This window comes from Mustela putorius, unplaced genomic scaffold (genome assembly GCF_011764305.1).
Source record: "Mustela putorius furo isolate JIRA1106 unplaced genomic scaffold, ASM1176430v1.1 tig00000577_pilon_pilon_pilon, whole genome shotgun sequence".
Taxonomy (NCBI): Eukaryota; Metazoa; Chordata; class Mammalia; order Carnivora; family Mustelidae; genus Mustela; species Mustela putorius.
In genome coordinates this window covers 6,810,088-6,827,020 of record NW_025421421.1, presented here as the reverse complement: position 1 = coordinate 6,827,020, position 16,933 = coordinate 6,810,088, and the positions used below count along the sequence as shown (strand labels likewise).

The 16,933-nt window shown below is 36.4% G+C and overlaps 1 protein-coding gene across 4 annotated transcripts in view; it reads left to right on the top strand.

The window, feature by feature from the left end:
• The window catches only part of ATAD1 (ATPase family AAA domain containing 1), a 65,386-nt gene that overhangs the window by 35,221 nt on the left and 13,232 nt on the right, over positions 1-16,933 (top strand). For all 4 annotated transcript variants that reach the window (XM_045081454.1, XM_004764130.3, XM_004764128.3 and 1 more), the window contains exons 3-6: positions 2,052-2,150; positions 4,091-4,211; positions 9,476-9,676; positions 13,610-13,716. In XM_045081454.1, coding sequence (XP_044937389.1) covers positions 2,052-2,150; positions 4,091-4,211; positions 9,476-9,676; positions 13,610-13,716 — 528 coding nt within the window. The remainder of the gene's footprint in view (positions 1-2,051; positions 2,151-4,090; positions 4,212-9,475; positions 9,677-13,609; positions 13,717-16,933) is intronic.

Sequence of the window (16,933 nt, the reverse complement as noted above, 5' to 3'; positions counted from 1 at the left end):
AAGGGCTATTGTTAAAAAAAAAAAAAAAGAAAGAAAGAAAAGAAAAGGAAAAATAAAGAAAAAGAAAATGAATTTTGCCCAGTAAGCATTAATTTCTTTTTGCTGTCAGTGTTGTTAATGCAACTTGAAGGTATTGTTAAATGGGACTGCTTTTGTGGGGAAAAGATTTTAGGTAAATTTTACCGAAGTATTTTCTAGCTCTATACTTGTTTAGGAAATCCCAGATATAAATAAAGGTTGTTAGTATTTAAAGCAAGGGGCAGTTGTGGCCTAGAGTAAAATTTTAAGAGCAAATAGCTAATGGGGAAAAAAAAGCAGGGTTTCTTAACTCAGCAATGCTGACATTTGGGGCCAGATAATTGGGGAGGGGCAGGCTGTTCTTTGCCTTTAAGAACGCTCAGCAGCATCCTTGTCTCTTCTGACTAGATACCAGTCGCACCCTGTCCCCCCAGGTTGTGATGGCCAAAAGTATGTCCCCTGAGGGGCAAAATCACCCCTGGCTGAAAAATCAGTGTTTACTGCATTGCCTAGAAAGAACACATGTGGGATGGCTTCACATTTATAAAAGCAGAATGAAAAAGAAGTGTAAATTGATGTTATTACAGATTCTAAAATAGGATACCTCTCATAGCTGACGCATGAAAGATTTTAAGTCAGCGAAAGAGAAGATATATATTAATAAGGAAGAGATTCAAAAACCTTGGAAGGGTTACTTTATCCATTTCTTTAGTAATTTTACAGGGGAGAGCTAAAGAGGAAAAACAGTGTGGTTCATAGCACTTTTGAAAAAATGCTACATTACAATCATATGATTTATCCTAATTTACTCACACTTATCCTAATCCTCCAACGAATCTCTGACTATACTGCTGTGTGATATGAATTTCATCTGACGCAGGAATACTCCCTGACAAGAGCAAGATCTTATAGAATCACAAAGTATTTTAGGGGGTGCCTGGTTGGCTCAGTTGGTGGAGTATGCACCTCTTGAACTCAGGGTCATGAGTTCAAGCCCCACGTTAGGCATGGGGCCTACTTAAAAATACATAAAATAAATAAAGAATACGATATGATTTTTTTTAAAGTATTTTAGGAAAATGGAACAACAAAAAAATTCAGTCTTTATTTCTAAATATGCTCACTTAATTGAAATTTGAGTGTGTTTTCTAGAGATTTTTGAAGACTCCTTAGTGGTCACAGACTCCTATCTTATAATTGGGGACAGTAAGGTCATGTGGGTTAGAGGATGGTCCCTGGAGTTGGGTCACCTGCATGTGTATTGTACCTACCTCATAAGCTTGCTCGGGGGATTCAGTGAGTTAATCTATTTTCAGTATTTTGGCATAATACTCAGCATGCTCAGCAAATATTTATAACCATTTATTTAAAAATTTAATCAAAAGCTTTAATGTGTTGGTAAAGCTCAAAGGTTTAAAGCTAGTTTTGCCCAGCTCTAAAAATAAATGTAAGTATATTTCTAATTTAGTAGTATTTTTACTATCTTTGGTTGCCTAGTCCCAGGAATTGGCTTTAACTAAAAAGGACAGCTTCTCAGAACAATTTGAGATTTGATAGATAGGGGCATCTGGTGTCGATATATGGGTAATTTGAAGTTAGGCACCTGTTTTCAGAAACCTGTTTCAAGGAAAGAAACTTCATTTGTCAGTTTTTTGATACATTTAACTCCCCTGTCTTTCATTTTGAGGTTTCATCTCCACCTGTCATGATAACCCTACTAGGAAAGACATCATATTGGACCATGGAGTCTCATTGGAGGAATGGAAGGCCCTCCATGTATCTCTTCAGTCATGTGCCCTGTATTTTCCACTTCCTAGGAGCTGGTTTAAATTCCTCTGATTTCTATGGAGTTGGATACTCAAATCTACCTGAGGATTTACACTGGGGAAAGATGAGATCAAGGGGCTTAGAATTTCCCTGGAAAATTCTTGTATGTCTGTTCATCGCTCTTTAGACTTCACAAATCATCTCCTTTGGAGTTCCAGTACCTAAATATCAAACTAAAGGAAGTTGCTTGTTTTTTTTCGTTTTAGGCAGAAAAATTAATGAAACAGATTGGTGTGAAAAATGTGAAGCTTTCAGAATATGAAATGAGTATTGCTGCTCATCTAGTAGACCCTCTTAACATGCATGTACGTATCTTTAATCTTATTTCAGATTTTTTTGGTCTAGATTTTTGTGTCAGGGGTCCTGACAATGACCAGGTTTGATGATTGTTTAGGAGGAATCACAGGAGTCCGCATAGCTTTGTGCTCATAGGTACGATTTCATACAACAAATGGATACAGGACAAAATCAGCAAGAAAAGAGGGGCTTGGGATGAAATCTGGAGGAAATTAGGCACAGGCTTCCAGGAGTCTTCCGCTGTGAATGAAGTCACACTCCTTCAGCAACAAGTTGTGAGAACACATGTAAAGTGCCCTCCACCAGGGAGGCTCCCTAGATACTTATTAGTGCCCACAGTTTTAACTGGGACTAGTCATGTAGACTATACTTCCTAACATCTCCCCAAATTCCAGACTTCCAGAGGGAAGACAGATATCCACTGTAAACAATTTTGTTTGCACAAAAGTTGAGGCACAGTGAGGTGTTCTTATTGGGGAGTGGTAGGAATTCTCCCGAAATCTGAGTTCCTATACTCCAGCCCGGGCCCTCCTTGCAGGCAGGCCTTTCTATGGACAACAGTCTGGAGCCTGCTGCGTTAATTTTTTTTGGCATACACTTGTTTAGATAAACTTGTACTTTAATTCACCTTTTGTGGCATATAAGTTATGTGGATATTTGATTTTGGAGTCTTAAGTGTAGATTTTCATGATAACGTATGGTAGCCAACACAAGATTCTGAATTCCAGTTTTTCTGTTCATGGCCTTGGCAAATTATTTCCTCTCTGAGTGTCAGTTCCCTCCTGTATAATCCAAGGACCCTGTGATGTCTATTCCACTTACTTCAAAAGGATGATTTGAACATCAGATTAGTGTAATTTATAAATTCTAAAATTCAGTGTATTTTATAACAAACGTAAATGAATTTTGTACAACAGATACAAATAAATAGAATACATACGATATTCCTATCTCTAAATCTGGAAAAAGAAAAGTCTAAGTCTATAATGTCTTTTAGTATCCATGTGCATGGAGAAATAGAAGTCCCCGGAAGAAATCCTCCATTTGAATTTGATCTATAGATTTACAGTGAAACTTTCTAGGCCCTACCTGCTTTCACTTTTGAGTAACTCTGTATCAATAGACTCTGGTTTTTTGTTGTAGCTACAGTGGAAGTAGGTGATGATTTGTTTCAGATTTGGCTATGGCTTTTCACTTTTTTTTTTTTTTTTAAGTTGTAGGGGAAGTAAATCATTGGTAATACTGCTTCTGACTCACCCCTTCTGCAGTCCCTTTACTCTGTCAGGTTAGAGCTAGGTTGATGTTTTTTACTTAGGTCTTTTTTAGTTAGTTAATTCTCCCCTCTACCCCTCACACCCCAGATTTTTTAAGTTGAGTCAGAAGGCTTTAAAATATACACGCTGTGTTTATTTTGAAAATATTTATCTCCTGTTTACTATTTATAAAGACAGAAGTTTGGGCACAGTTTTACTTTAGATTAATAAAATTCAAAATTCCAGTTTTGTGTGACTTTATTTCTAAAATCTATTCCCGTTATATTTGACAGTATCCTGTATGAATTAGGGGTACTCCTGGTAAGCTCTTCCCCATCACCCAGCACTGACTTAACTGTCTGAGTTGGTTCTGGGTTTTCTTGGCAGAGTGTCTCCTCGTAAGTGGAATGAATTCAGTTTATTAGATCCATGTAGAATTCTGAGCAGTGGGCCTGGTGCTCCCCCCCCCCCTTTTTTTAAATAGTAGATAGTTGACTATTAAGTTCCTTTTTGTAATTTCCTAGTTGTTTAGCAATTTAATTACTGCTCTGAAAAGTCTTTACTCACATTATATGTTAATCTTTTTTTATTTATGTATATTTATCAGATTAGGGTTTACCATTTTGGGGGGATTTTTTTTACTTCATGGAGTGTACTTAAGTTGTAAAATCCATGTCAACCTTACCTTTCCCCAGGTTACTTGGAGTGATATAGCAGGTTTAGATGATGTCATTACGGATCTGAAAGACACTGTCATCTTACCCATCAAAAAGAAGCATTTGTTTGAAAATTCCAGGCTTCTGCAGCCTCCAAAGGGTATAGTACAAGATTATATTTGCTAAAGTATTAAAAATGTAGGAAACATTGAAACTTTCTGCCATTATAGAACTGGTATTATGGAGGGTGGATTTTCAAGAGAAAACTGAGATCTAGTGTGCAGTTTTATAAATAGTTTTAAAATAATTGCTCGTTCTTCAGCTTCCCAAATTTCAATAAAATTTTTTCCCTGTAATTACATGTCAGAACAACCCCTTTATTTCAGTCATTTTTACTACTTCCAAGTAAATAAAAATTTGGGAAATTGAGGTTAAAAAAATTCAGGTCGTGATACAGGTTCTTCTGTTTTCAAAGTAAGACTTCTTTTTATTGTTTCACAATTTAGTGATTTTTTTTTCTCTTAGTAATCTTAATCTTAGTAATGTTAATTGTTTTAATCTTAATCTTAATCTTAGTAATCTTAATTGCAGTGGAGTTTTAGAGTAAATATCGAAGTACAGATGAACTAGAAATTAAATACTACTTATTTGGGCGCCTGGGTGGCTCAGTGTGTTAAAGCCTCTGCCTTCCGCTCGGGTCATGATCCCAGGGTCTTGGGATCGAGCCCCACATCGGGCTTCCTGCTCAGCAGGGAGCCTGCTTCTTCCTCTCTCTCTCTCTCTGCCTGCCTCTCTGCCTTCTTGTGATCTGTCAAATTAATAAATAAAATATTTTAATAAATAAATACTACTTTTTTAAAGGGAAACTTCTTTATTCCTAGTTACTAGTAATCATTTTGAAAGTCCTGGAACTCAAGAATTGGAAATGCTTATTTAAAAAAAAAAAAAAAAAGGAAATGTTTATAGCTCCATCCTTAAATGTAGTACTTTTTTCTGTGTCCATTGAAATATTAATCATGTTTAAGTGTTAAAGATGATTCAGGTGATGCAGCCTAGGAGATAATTGGCAGATGAATGGAGATATGTTTACCACAGCTTTCAGATACAGATGCCACAGCAGAGCTTGATTTCCAACTGCTCTTCATTCTATGCCCAGCACTGCACAGGTTTGCTTTTCTGTTGCTAGTCGAGGCTGAAATCAAATTATTAGACATACACTTAAAAAAATAGGATCTATAGAAGTATCAAAATGGCATTATGTGTAAGTTATAGTTTCCTATAATCTTACTAGTTTTGCCATTAATATCAAAAAGTGCGTTAAATTATATTTCAAAAGTAATTATGGCCGATATCTGTACATTTTCATGAAATAGGTAACTTTTGCTTTTGGTAAATAGAGGATGATAACAGTTACCACCAAAAATGACATGTTCTTTTCATTAACTAAAATAACAAAACTGTTTATTGGGTATTTCTTTTTATTTTTTAAAACAACAAAGCTCTCCCCCCCCAATAAAAAGCATTTAGTTTAATACATTTTTAAAAATTTTTCCCCCAAAGAAAATGCAATTGATTTATCTGAGCCCAGATCAGAAGAGTAAAGTAAAAGTTTAATTATTCAGTTACATTCTTTACTACCCTTTTCCAGGTCATTGGTAGTCTGAACAAGAAATAACTTTTATAATTTTTCATGTCTCAGTTTCACAAAACTAGTGATTTTAGAAAAATGAGTTGTGTTTCACATGCTATTAGAGAAAGCCCCTTTCCTCATCAGCGAGCTCTTAGCCCAGGTAAACGAGTGACTTCACTAGCTGGACTTGGCACAGTAAATACCAAATTATGAGATACTTCAGTGTTATGTTTAAATCTGTTGCTAATTGGAAACCATTATCCAAAACTAGAGGTGGTTTCTATGAGTATTTCAAATTTTTGTAAGTTACACAAGTATTTCTTGATTATGTAATCCAAAGTTACACTGTTTGAGCCTTCTCAGCCTTGCATTTTTGGAAAGTTTTTTTAAAATCAGGAACAGAAGTCTGAAAAACCATTGACTGACTTTTTGACACGGAACATAAATTGGATATTCGTATACAGAAGCAGAGCATAAAATCAGTTGCATACCGTAACTTGTTCCATTTTTGAACTGGAAATAGGTTACCTAGGTTAGAAACATTGCTTTATTGCCAATTTTATGTTATCCCTAGACAGTTCATTGCTATCTAAGCCAGAAGTCATCACTGCCTCAAAGAATACACAAGGGTAATTTGATAATGACATACATACTAGCACATGAACTCATACAGTCTCATAAAGGTATAAAGTTTGAGCTGTCAGGCCAATAAATGGTCACAAGAACATGTCATAAAATATTAATGGTTGTATTAAAAAATAACCCTTTGTTATTCCAAAATTTACAATTAAAATTCTATCTGAATACTATACAGTTCTATAAACTCTTAACTACCATAATCATTTTGACACAAAAGTTTTATGTTTGTGAATTTTACCATGTTCCTCTTCAATGGATCATGAAAATGTAGATAACTTAGAAAAATTTATTTTGAAAAGTGATTTTTTTGAGGCTGTAAAACCCTCCTTTCCTCCCTCCACTTCCTTGAGTACTTTGAATTTAAATAGATGTAGTTTTTACAGATACTTATTTTTCCACCTTTTGAACAAAATTTTTATTAAAGCTCAGAAGTCAATAAAGTATCTCGAAAAAGAAAAAAGTTGGTTACTAGTAAGGTATTTGTCACTAATGAGAATTATTTCAAATTTGGATCTTTTGTCCTAATTCTTTTCTTCCTCACCCTGAATATTTTATTTTTGTGTGGTGTTTATGAAGTAAAGCCCTTACCTAAACATCCATATTAAAGAGAGGTTTGAGTTTTGTAGCCTCTGCAAAGCACGAAGTAACAAGCAGTTTTTTGTTTTGTGGAAAATCGTTGTAAAAGTATCAGACTCAGAAAAACTAAAGCAACAGAAAAACTAGTTGAAGGGTTGCAAAACTAATAATTGAAGCCAAATGCCTCACATTCATTTGCAGGACCATTCACGGATGATCACTCTTCATAAACATGAACAAAAGATACAGAAGAGGTGCCACTTTTAAATACTGTTGCTCGATTCTTTAATAACGTGCCAGATGAAACAACATGAATCTTGGCGAAGCAGCATACATACAGAAATGGGGATAAAGCAGTTGAATGGATAATTATAAAGCTAACACATGGGGTGCCTGGGTGGCTCAGTCTTTAAGTGTCTGCTCATGATCCTGGTGTCCTGGGATTGAGCCCAGCATCGGGCTCCCCGCTCAGTGGGTAGCCTGTGTCTCCCTCCTCCCCTTTCCCTCCACCGTTTGTGTACTCCTTCTCACTGTGTCTTTGTGTCAGGTAATAAATAAAAATCTTAATAAAATTCAGGTAACACATAACTACCACCCACGTCAGGAAGTGACCAGTGACTGCCCCCTCCAGCCCCGCTACCTCAGCTGTCATATCGCTGTCCTCCAGCAGATGATGAAATCCCAAAGCTTTCATTACACAATAAATCTCCAGACATTAAAAAAAATACTGCTTAGGGGAGCCTGGATGGCTCAGTGGGTTAGGTCTCTGCCTTCGGCTCAGGTCATGATCTCAGGGTCCTGAGATCGAGTTCCACATCGGGCTCTCTGCTCGGCAGGGAGCCTGCTTCCCTCTCTCTGTCTGCCTCTGCCTACTTGTGATCTCTCTCTATCAAATAAATAAAGTTTTTAAAAAACCTGCTTAATAACCCTAATTACAATCCTTGAAGAGCGATTATGGGAAAAACTTAATCCTGCAGAAGTGCCAGAACTAAACTATTAGGAATAAAATATTCCAAGTGATAAGTGGATACTGTGAAACAAAGAGGACATTCTAAGAATACTTGCCTATGTTTGTAAAGTGACAGTGTAGCTGCAAAATCAACAAGATATGAGGACTTTTGCTCAATAGATGGTTCAAAAAAACCCCAAGATTCAAATAATAGGCATATAAAAATTGGCTCGTAGATCTGCATTCCATATTAAATTATCTGATCAAAATAACAAATGTAATAATAATTCCAAGCTTCTGCAGTCATCCCATATGTTTTCAGTTTGATTTGAATTAAATGACAACTATGTTCTGTATTCACATGTTCCGTCCAGAAGAACAGTGTCCATAGAGGGTTCAAGTTATAACTGACTTAGTTAAATTCTTTATACCTAAATGAACTTAATTAAAAACTTTAAAGGACTGCATGGAAATATTAACGTGTTCTGGCAAAAGTTACTGATTTAAATTCTAAAATAGCTTCAGAAAACTTTAGGATAATTAAACTTGGCTTAGTTGAATCTTAAAGGAATTATTAAGACCACCGGAAAAATTGTACTGGAAGAAAAGTTTGGACATTATTTTGAAGAGTTTGATGTGAAAAAGGTTGTTAGTTTTCTTGTGGAATCGAGCTCAAGTTTCTCATTTTTTAAAAAAAATGAGAATTGGGGCAGGATGGGATTTTAATACAAAATATCTACTTTTCTTACATTTTATTTTTATTATATAATAAGAATGCTTCAGAAATCTCCAAAGCCTCTTCATTTTACCCCAGCATGCCACCTGTAAATATTGTCTTTTTAGATGCAGTTATATGAGAAAAGTAGAGGAGCTCTGAATTAAGCAAATAAAATTTAAGTCAGACTTGTGCATGGTCATGATTTTAGTATTAACTTACAAAAATGTTTCCTCATTTTAGTTGAAAAACAGTTGGTGATGATTCCCAAAATGCTTAAAACCTTGACCAATTTAGATCTCTCATATTAAAAGAATTACCTTAAGTTGTATTAAGCAGCAAACTGCTATCAGTGGAGACTTTAGGTTAATAATACAGTTTTATTCCTTGGAAAATAAAACAGGAGTGACCAGCAGCTTTTGTTCCTTTTAAGAGGAGATCTTTATCTGTGTGGGAAGAAGCCCATGCCCTTTTGGCTGAAACTTAAATTTGCTGAGTAACAGCGTAACAGTGTTCGCTACAGTCTTTTGAAGAAGTTCTCAGTTTTCTCTGGGCTATTGTTAATGCACCATCATGCTGTTAGCTTGTGAAGGTGGGCGGTATTAGACCAAATTTTGTCAACTGTTGATTGAGGGGCGTGAGTTTGGTTGTCGAGGTGATTGTCTTTAGTACCCTGAACTAGATCTTTCCATGAAGGGAGGAGGCATAAGCATGCTATAATTATAACCCCAAATGTGTATCATCACAGACACTGAACTTAGAGAAAGTGGCGCTTTCCTTTTCTACTATTCAGAAAAGGTTAACAGTAACAAGTGAATGTTAGGGAAAATTTTAGTGCGGACAGCATTAATATTATATTGGTTATCAAATAAACTAAAGCAAATAGGAAAAATAAAATAACGTGTTTATTTCCAGGTGTTCTTCTATATGGGCCTCCAGGCTGTGGTAAAACTTTGATTGCCAAGGCTACCGCCAAAGAAGCAGGCTGTCGATTTATTAATCTTCAGCCTTCAACACTGACCGATAAATGGTATGGAGAATCTCAGAAACTGGCTGCTGCTGTCTTCTCCCTTGCCATAAAGCTACAGCCTTCCATCATTTTTATAGATGAAATAGGTATGTGACTTTTCTATGTGAGCATTTTAAAGCACCATTCTTTATTTTTTAATTTTTTTTTTCAGTGTTCCAAGATTCATTGTTTACGCACCACACCCAGTGCTCCATGCAGTAGGTGCCCTCCGTAATACCCACCACCAGGTTCACCCCACAGCCCCCACTCCCCTCCCCTCCAAAACCCTCAGTTTATTTCTCAGAGTCCACAGTTTCTCTTGGTTCGTTCCCACCCCCGCCCGATTTCCCCCAACTCACTTCTCTCCATCTCCCCATGTCCTCCATGTTACTCCTTATGCTCCACAAGTAAGTGAAACCATATGATAATTGACTCTCTTCTGCTTGACTTATTTCACTCAGCATAATCTCTTCCAGTCCCGTCCATGTTGATACAAAAGTTGGGTATTCACCCTTTCTGATGGAGGCATAATATTCCATTGTATATATGGACCATGTCTTCTTTATCCATTCGTCTGTTGAAGGGCATCTTGGCTCTTTCCACAGTTTGGTGACTGTGGTCATTGCTAAAGCACCATTCTTAAGGGTGGTATTTCGATGACCACATTTAGTTTTTAACATTTATTAGGTCAAATTAACAAAAGGGGTAACCAACATCTCTGTATGTTCTGTATAATTTCCATGTTACAGAATGAATCATAATCTGTTCATTACCCTACTTGATCATAATTTTCTGTTTTCTCCCTAACATGGGCAGCATACAGTGACATTACGTACCTGTCTACTTATGTGTATCGGTCTGTTCAGGGTGGATCTCTGGAAGTTTGAGCCATTAGGTCATGTGATGGGTTCGTCTTCAACCTCACTCATGCCTGTTTTCACTCTCACCATTATATAGCTTCCCTACAGACTCTCTAAAATTTATTTTTTCAGACACTACCATTGATTTTTTTGTCACTTTAAAGAACATGAATTTTCTCATCATTGGTTTGTGTTTCCCTGTGTTGCTAGTAAATACTGCCATCTTTGAAATGTTGGGTTTCCTTGCTTTTAAATTGCTAGTTTTTCTTTGGGGTTATTTGCATTTTCTTGGTAATTTGTTGATGTCTTTATTATGATTGGAAATATTTTCTAGATGGGCTTGTGTTTTCACTTTGTAATAGTTTTTTTTTTAAACAAGGATTTATGTTCAGTTGTATTTATCCATTTTTTTTTCCTTATGATTTATACTTTTTGTGTCTGGCTTACAAATCCCTTCACTGGCACCATAAATATTCCTCTTTTTAAAATATATAATGTGAAGTAGGAATCTAATTTCTTTCTTTTCCATATGGACAGCCAGCTTATAAAATAGATCATCTTTCCATATATGTGATGACTTTTATATAAGTGCACTTTTTCTGTATTTTATGGATCATCAGTATTTTTGTTCCTGGTATGGTAAGTCATAGTAAAGCTAAGTAATTAAAGCTACAGCTTTGAATTAATTATACCATTATATGTATTATGGGAGACTGTATAGAAAATTTTTCTCTAGAGAGAAAAATAGGTACAGGTATATAGTACTTTGGTTACTTCTTTGCCTTGTGTATTTCTCTCTTTATTACAACAGTTTTGGAGTTTGGGTGTGAATTTTGTACAAAGGCACATGTATAGCTAGATTTTTTTTTTTTTTTTAAGATTTTGTTTATTTATTTGAGAGAGAGAGAGATCACAAGTAGGCAGAGAATCAGGCAGAGAGAGAGGGAAGCAGGCTCCCTGCCGAGCAGAGAGCCCCATGTGGGGCTTGATCCCAGGACACTGAGATTATGACCTGTGCCGAAGGCAGGGGCTTAACCCACTGAGCCACCCAGGCACCCCGGTATAGCTAGATTTTTTTAAAAATTTTAACCTAAGATGCTTTAACTAGGAGTTGTTCAGTTTGCCTTTATTCCAATAGCTGATTTATTTAGATTTACTTCTATTACATCACTGTGCGCTTCTTATTTACCAGCCCAGTGTACTTTTTTTTTTACTGTATCTCCTTTTCCCTGCCATAGTTTTTGAAGTTACATATTGTTTTTCTCTTAGTGAAACATTCAGCATACTTACTTGCCTTAAAAGTCTACCCTAACCATTTCTGCCCTATTCCCAAATAATGCAGGGACCGTACAGCTCTCAAACACTAACCACTCCATTCGTCTCTCACGTGCTAACATTTTCTTCTCCTTTGTGGCCTGCCACACTGGTGGTTGTTTCTGCACTGGCGGTATTTGTTCAGAGATCCCACATTCAATGGCTTGTTTGCTCACTATTGGTCCTTGAATACCTGCCTTTTCTGGATTTAATTTCCTCCTTAACCAAAATCTGTTGAAGTTCTTTCATCAGAGATCATGAATACAGTAAATTCTCTTTGGATGAAAATGTGCTATTTCATCCATTCTAAAATATACCATTTTGTTCCTTATATTTTAACCTCACTGAAATTGGGATAGCATATTATAATTGGCAGAGTTTTTTCTTCTTTAGCATTATAACTTAATTGGCAATATTTAAAGCTTTGTTGATGCATAAAATAATGGTGTGTACATATATGTATGTACATACATCCACTTCAGCTCTATCCTTAATTTTGAGTCATTTCCACAGTTTTATCATCGAGTTCTGTACCATATTTCATCAGTTCTAAAATGAAATAAAGTTATCATAAAATTCGGTTGTGAGTGATTAGACCCCACAGGCTCTCTGGAAGAAAGGAAAACTATTCTTTTTTTTTTTTTTGACAGAGAGAGAGAGATCAGAAGCAGGCAGAGAGAGGGGGGGAAGCAGGCTCCCCACCAAGCGGAGAGCATGATGCAGGGCTCGATCCCAGGAGCCTGAGAGAACATGACCTGAGCAGAAGGCAGAGGCCCAACCCACTGAGCCACCCAGACACCCCAGGAAAACTACTCTTGATTGTGCTCAGGCAACACAGAATTCTTATATAAAAACAAGCTGTATGCTAGCTAATGTCAGAAATGACCCAAGGAAACAAACTCAGATGAAAAGAGTTAACAGTATAAAGGTGTAGAATTTCAGACCACAATAAAAACAAGATGTACTGTCTTCCAGGCCTTTTCATTCTAGGAGGAAAGTGTTCCCCCCCAACCTTTTAAAAGCATTTCATGTTCTTTTTAGATAATTGGGAAGACAGAAAATAATGCAAGAGAATATTTGAATCGTCCCTAAGTCTATTTCTGAGAGATAACTAAAGTGATTAGCATTTTGGAGAACTTTATTTATTTATTTATTTGGGGGGGTAAGATTCTATCCATTTATTTGAGAGAGAGAGAGCATGAGAGGGGAGGGGATTAGAGGTGGAAGCAGACTCCCTGCTGAGCAGGGCGCCTGACGCAGGACTAGACACCAGGACCATGACCTGAGCTGAAGGCAGTTGCAACCAACTGAGCCACCCAGGCAGCCATTTTGGAGTACTTTTAAAGGCTTTTTCACATTATAGAACATATACACCCATGCATGCTACCATGTGTGTTTGAAACCAATTTCTGTCCTGCATTTCCCACTTAGTAGTGTTTTGACATTTTCCAATGTCATTTTTCTTTATTTCCAGGAAAAGTATGTGAAGAAAAGAATGTGACCCCATAATTAAAAATATATAGGATGCAGATAACCTGGAAAGTTAGAGCCAAAGCACACAGACGTTCCTCTAAGACACTACTTGATATTCTTCAAGCCTCTCAGTACCAGAGTCTATACTTCTTTAAATATGTTGGCATGAAAGTATTTTTAGGAAAGAAATGAAGATTGAGAGTTGATTGCCTTTTAATTTGCCCGGTTATTTGCTAGAATTGTTAAATCAGACTTACGTGTGAAAAGGCATAGTTGAACCCTTCTTCTTTTACTCTTAAACAAAGTTGGTGCCTTTTGATTAAGGATTTGAAATTACAGGAAGAGGAAATAATTCAATATTAATTTCTAAGGTTGAGGACTTTTTCCTTATAGACTCCTTCCTGCGAAACCGTTCAAGTGCTGACCATGAAGCTACAGCCATGATGAAAGCTCAGTTTATGAGTCTGTGGGATGGATTGGACACTGATCACAGCTGCCAGGTGCGTGAAAGAAATCTGCCACGAGCTCATGGCGGTGGGCATGGGGGGTAAGAGAAGATTCACTGGGCTACTTATAGGCTTTTTCAGAAAAGTTTTTTTTTTAATAGTTACTTACTAAGTGATGGGGATCTGAAAGAATGGTTTGCGCACATTTTCGTCCATTTTGAGGGCTTCATGTTAAAGAAAACATTAAAAGATTACTTAAGTGCCTGAGACAAATACAACAGAGAAGAGAAAACAGGGTGAAGCCTCTCCTTGGAGTTTTTAGAATCCTCCTGCCAAGGGAAGGGAAATGACTAGTGACTGGATCCTGTATGCATGTTTCTTTAGACTCTTACCATAGATCTTCACTCTCCGTTCCTCTGTCCCTTACCTTCATTTCATTTTGCGGTTTTCGTTAGTTGCTGGAACATACGTACTTTCCCACTTTCTGCCACATGCACCTTCCTCAGGATCCCAGTTTTGTAAAAGACATTCTTCTAGCCTGGGCCTTGTCTGTTCGCCCTGCAGGGCTGTGAGCACCAGAATTAGGGTCCCGTTGTATGCCCCGAAGGGAACATACCTGTGTTGTTCAGTTCACCTCTCAAGGTTCCCATTTTCTCTTAGTTCTTTGCACCTGAATGTTCCATACTTTCTTGCCAGAACAATAATGTATTTTAAAAGAAATTAAAAAAAAATTCACCTGGCATGTTTGTTTTTCTGCCATTATCATTGAAAATGGAAGTTCTAGAACCATTTTTGTTTTTGTTTTTTGTTTTTTTCATGAATCACCTATTTTATATCTCATGGAAAAGTATTAGAAAAGTTAATGATGTCCTTTTGCTCTTTTAACTTTAGTAGGTATTTTCTATTTTGTAATGTGTTTTTGCCCTTTCATAATTAGAATTGTATCTTTTATTGCTTCTAAAAAATTCAACCATTATTTCTTCAGATACTGTTTCCCCTTCAGTCTCCATGTGATCTCTTTAATGGAAAGCCAGTGGGATGTACCTTATTTATATTCCACATGTTTTAACTTCTCTTTCATATTTTTTGTCTTTGTACTACAGTCTGGGTAATCTTTTCATTCTTTTAATTTGCTAATTCTAGGTTCAGTTGTATCTCTTCTGCTATTTATTCTTTTTATTGAGCTTGTTATTTCACTTATTATATTTTTCAGTTCTAGAAATTCTTCTAGATCCTTATGAAGTCTGCCAGGTCAGTTTTGATGGTCTCTTCCCCATCAACTCATGTTTCCAGCTAGATTAGAAAACTAAAGCCCAGGATCAACTAGCTGTGTGCCGCTGGCCAAATAATACAGTGACTCTGTATCTGAAAGGAGGGAGAACTGTCTATAAAAGAGGAAGGGTAGGATCCACCTCAGAACTGTTTAAGGTTTTAAGGAATCTCAGTAAAGTGCGTTTAACTAGCCTGGTATATATTTACTGCAGAAGTGTATGCTTATGATTTTTTTATTCCTTCTTTATTCTTATAAATATGTTAAAAGACATATTCTTATAAATATGTTAACATATTCTTATAAATATGTTAAATATGTTAAACTATGTTTATAGTCGTGTACAACAATTCTAACCTATGACTGAACATCTGATTCTTTCATTTGTTCTGAGTTTATGGTGGCTATTTCCTTGTGTGTTTTGTAATTTTGTGGGAAAATCATATTTGGTGGAACTTGGTGCCTGAATTTTTGGAACCTGTGTTGATTTGTCTTCTGCCAGATTTTTTTCAATACCAATAGGAAGATTCAGATCTGAGATCCATGTTATAGCAGGCAAAGAACCATGAAATCTCAGATTGTGTATGTGTTTTATGTGTTTATATGTCTTTCCAGAAACCAAAGCTTGACTCCACTGAATGCATTCATTTTCTAATATTTCACTGTCTTCAGGCCTTAGTACTTCACGAGTCCCAGCTTTATGTAGGGTGGCCTCTTAGCGTTAAGCCTGTAAGCTGTCAGTGTACACCCTACTGTCTTTAAGATCTGCACGTTTCCACGTGGTACGTGGTCAGCTTCTCCCCTTAGGGATAAATTTCACTGCTGACTCAGCTCAATTGCTTTGCATTTTTGGAGATTTGTTGTTCAATCTGAGGTTTCTTAATACTTTATTATTTTTGTTTTATAGCCAGAGGGCTTAAGGACCTCCTCCATCCACCATATTACCATAAATCAAAAGTTAAAACATCCCTCTCAAGGAGAACATTAAGTCTTATGTGTCCTCCTTCTACATCCCCTTTATGAAAATACAGTTTCATTATGAGGGAAAGTTGCCTTTAGTGTTTGTTGGATGATTAGAGAAGAAAGCACAACTTAGATAAATTTAGGTGACACTAATGGTAAGAATTTTTATTAATAATAGGTGCTAATAAAGCTGTTCAATGGGAATACTTTACAGGTTCCCAAACACAGATTATCCTCCCAAGCAACAGTATTGAAAGCGCTTAGTTAGCCTGTGTAATAGAAAATTGTTTCATATTCTTTCATAATGAGTGTAGTTTTAAAAGCCATGGATATTGGAGCAGGTGGGTCAGGTAAACTCCAGAGCACACAGCATGGTGCTGATATGCTACAACTTAAAACTGAGCTTTCAGAACCATAATTCTTCATTACATTGATAGTATTCAGTTTTTTCATTGTGATAAGTCTGTATTTGTAGGAGCAAATAAAGCCGTGGCTTTTGTTAAACTCTAGTAACTTTTTTTTTAACCTTTTCTGTGTGTTGAGGGGTCTAAAATTGATGTTGTTAACTTGAATATTGGTTTTAGACATATTCTTTCGTATGAACAAGTTAGCTTTTCTTTAAGATTGTCTATTCTGTGATTATGGATCCAGCCCAGTACCCCTGCTTTTTCTTGTGTGTATGATATGCCACAGTGGAAACAAAAATTGCTGAGTGACCCAGGTCAACCTGTCACCAGTTCTGGAAATTCAGGTTAATTGATGACATGTTCTTCATCTGCAGAGATGTGACACATAAAAGAAAGATTGTAAAAAGTCTACTAAACGCTAATTTTTCTGTACTATAAAATTACTGTTTCTTCCCATTTTGAATTTCAGCTTATTTGCCCTAGAGTTAATGCATTGTATATAGTTTATCCGTTTTGACCTCTTAAAATCGCTCCTTCAAACAGCTTCTTTAAGTGAAACAGGTAGTTTGAATCACTCTAGCTTTTTTATCATCGTAAATATCTGTTCTCATCCTATAGGTATTTGTTATAC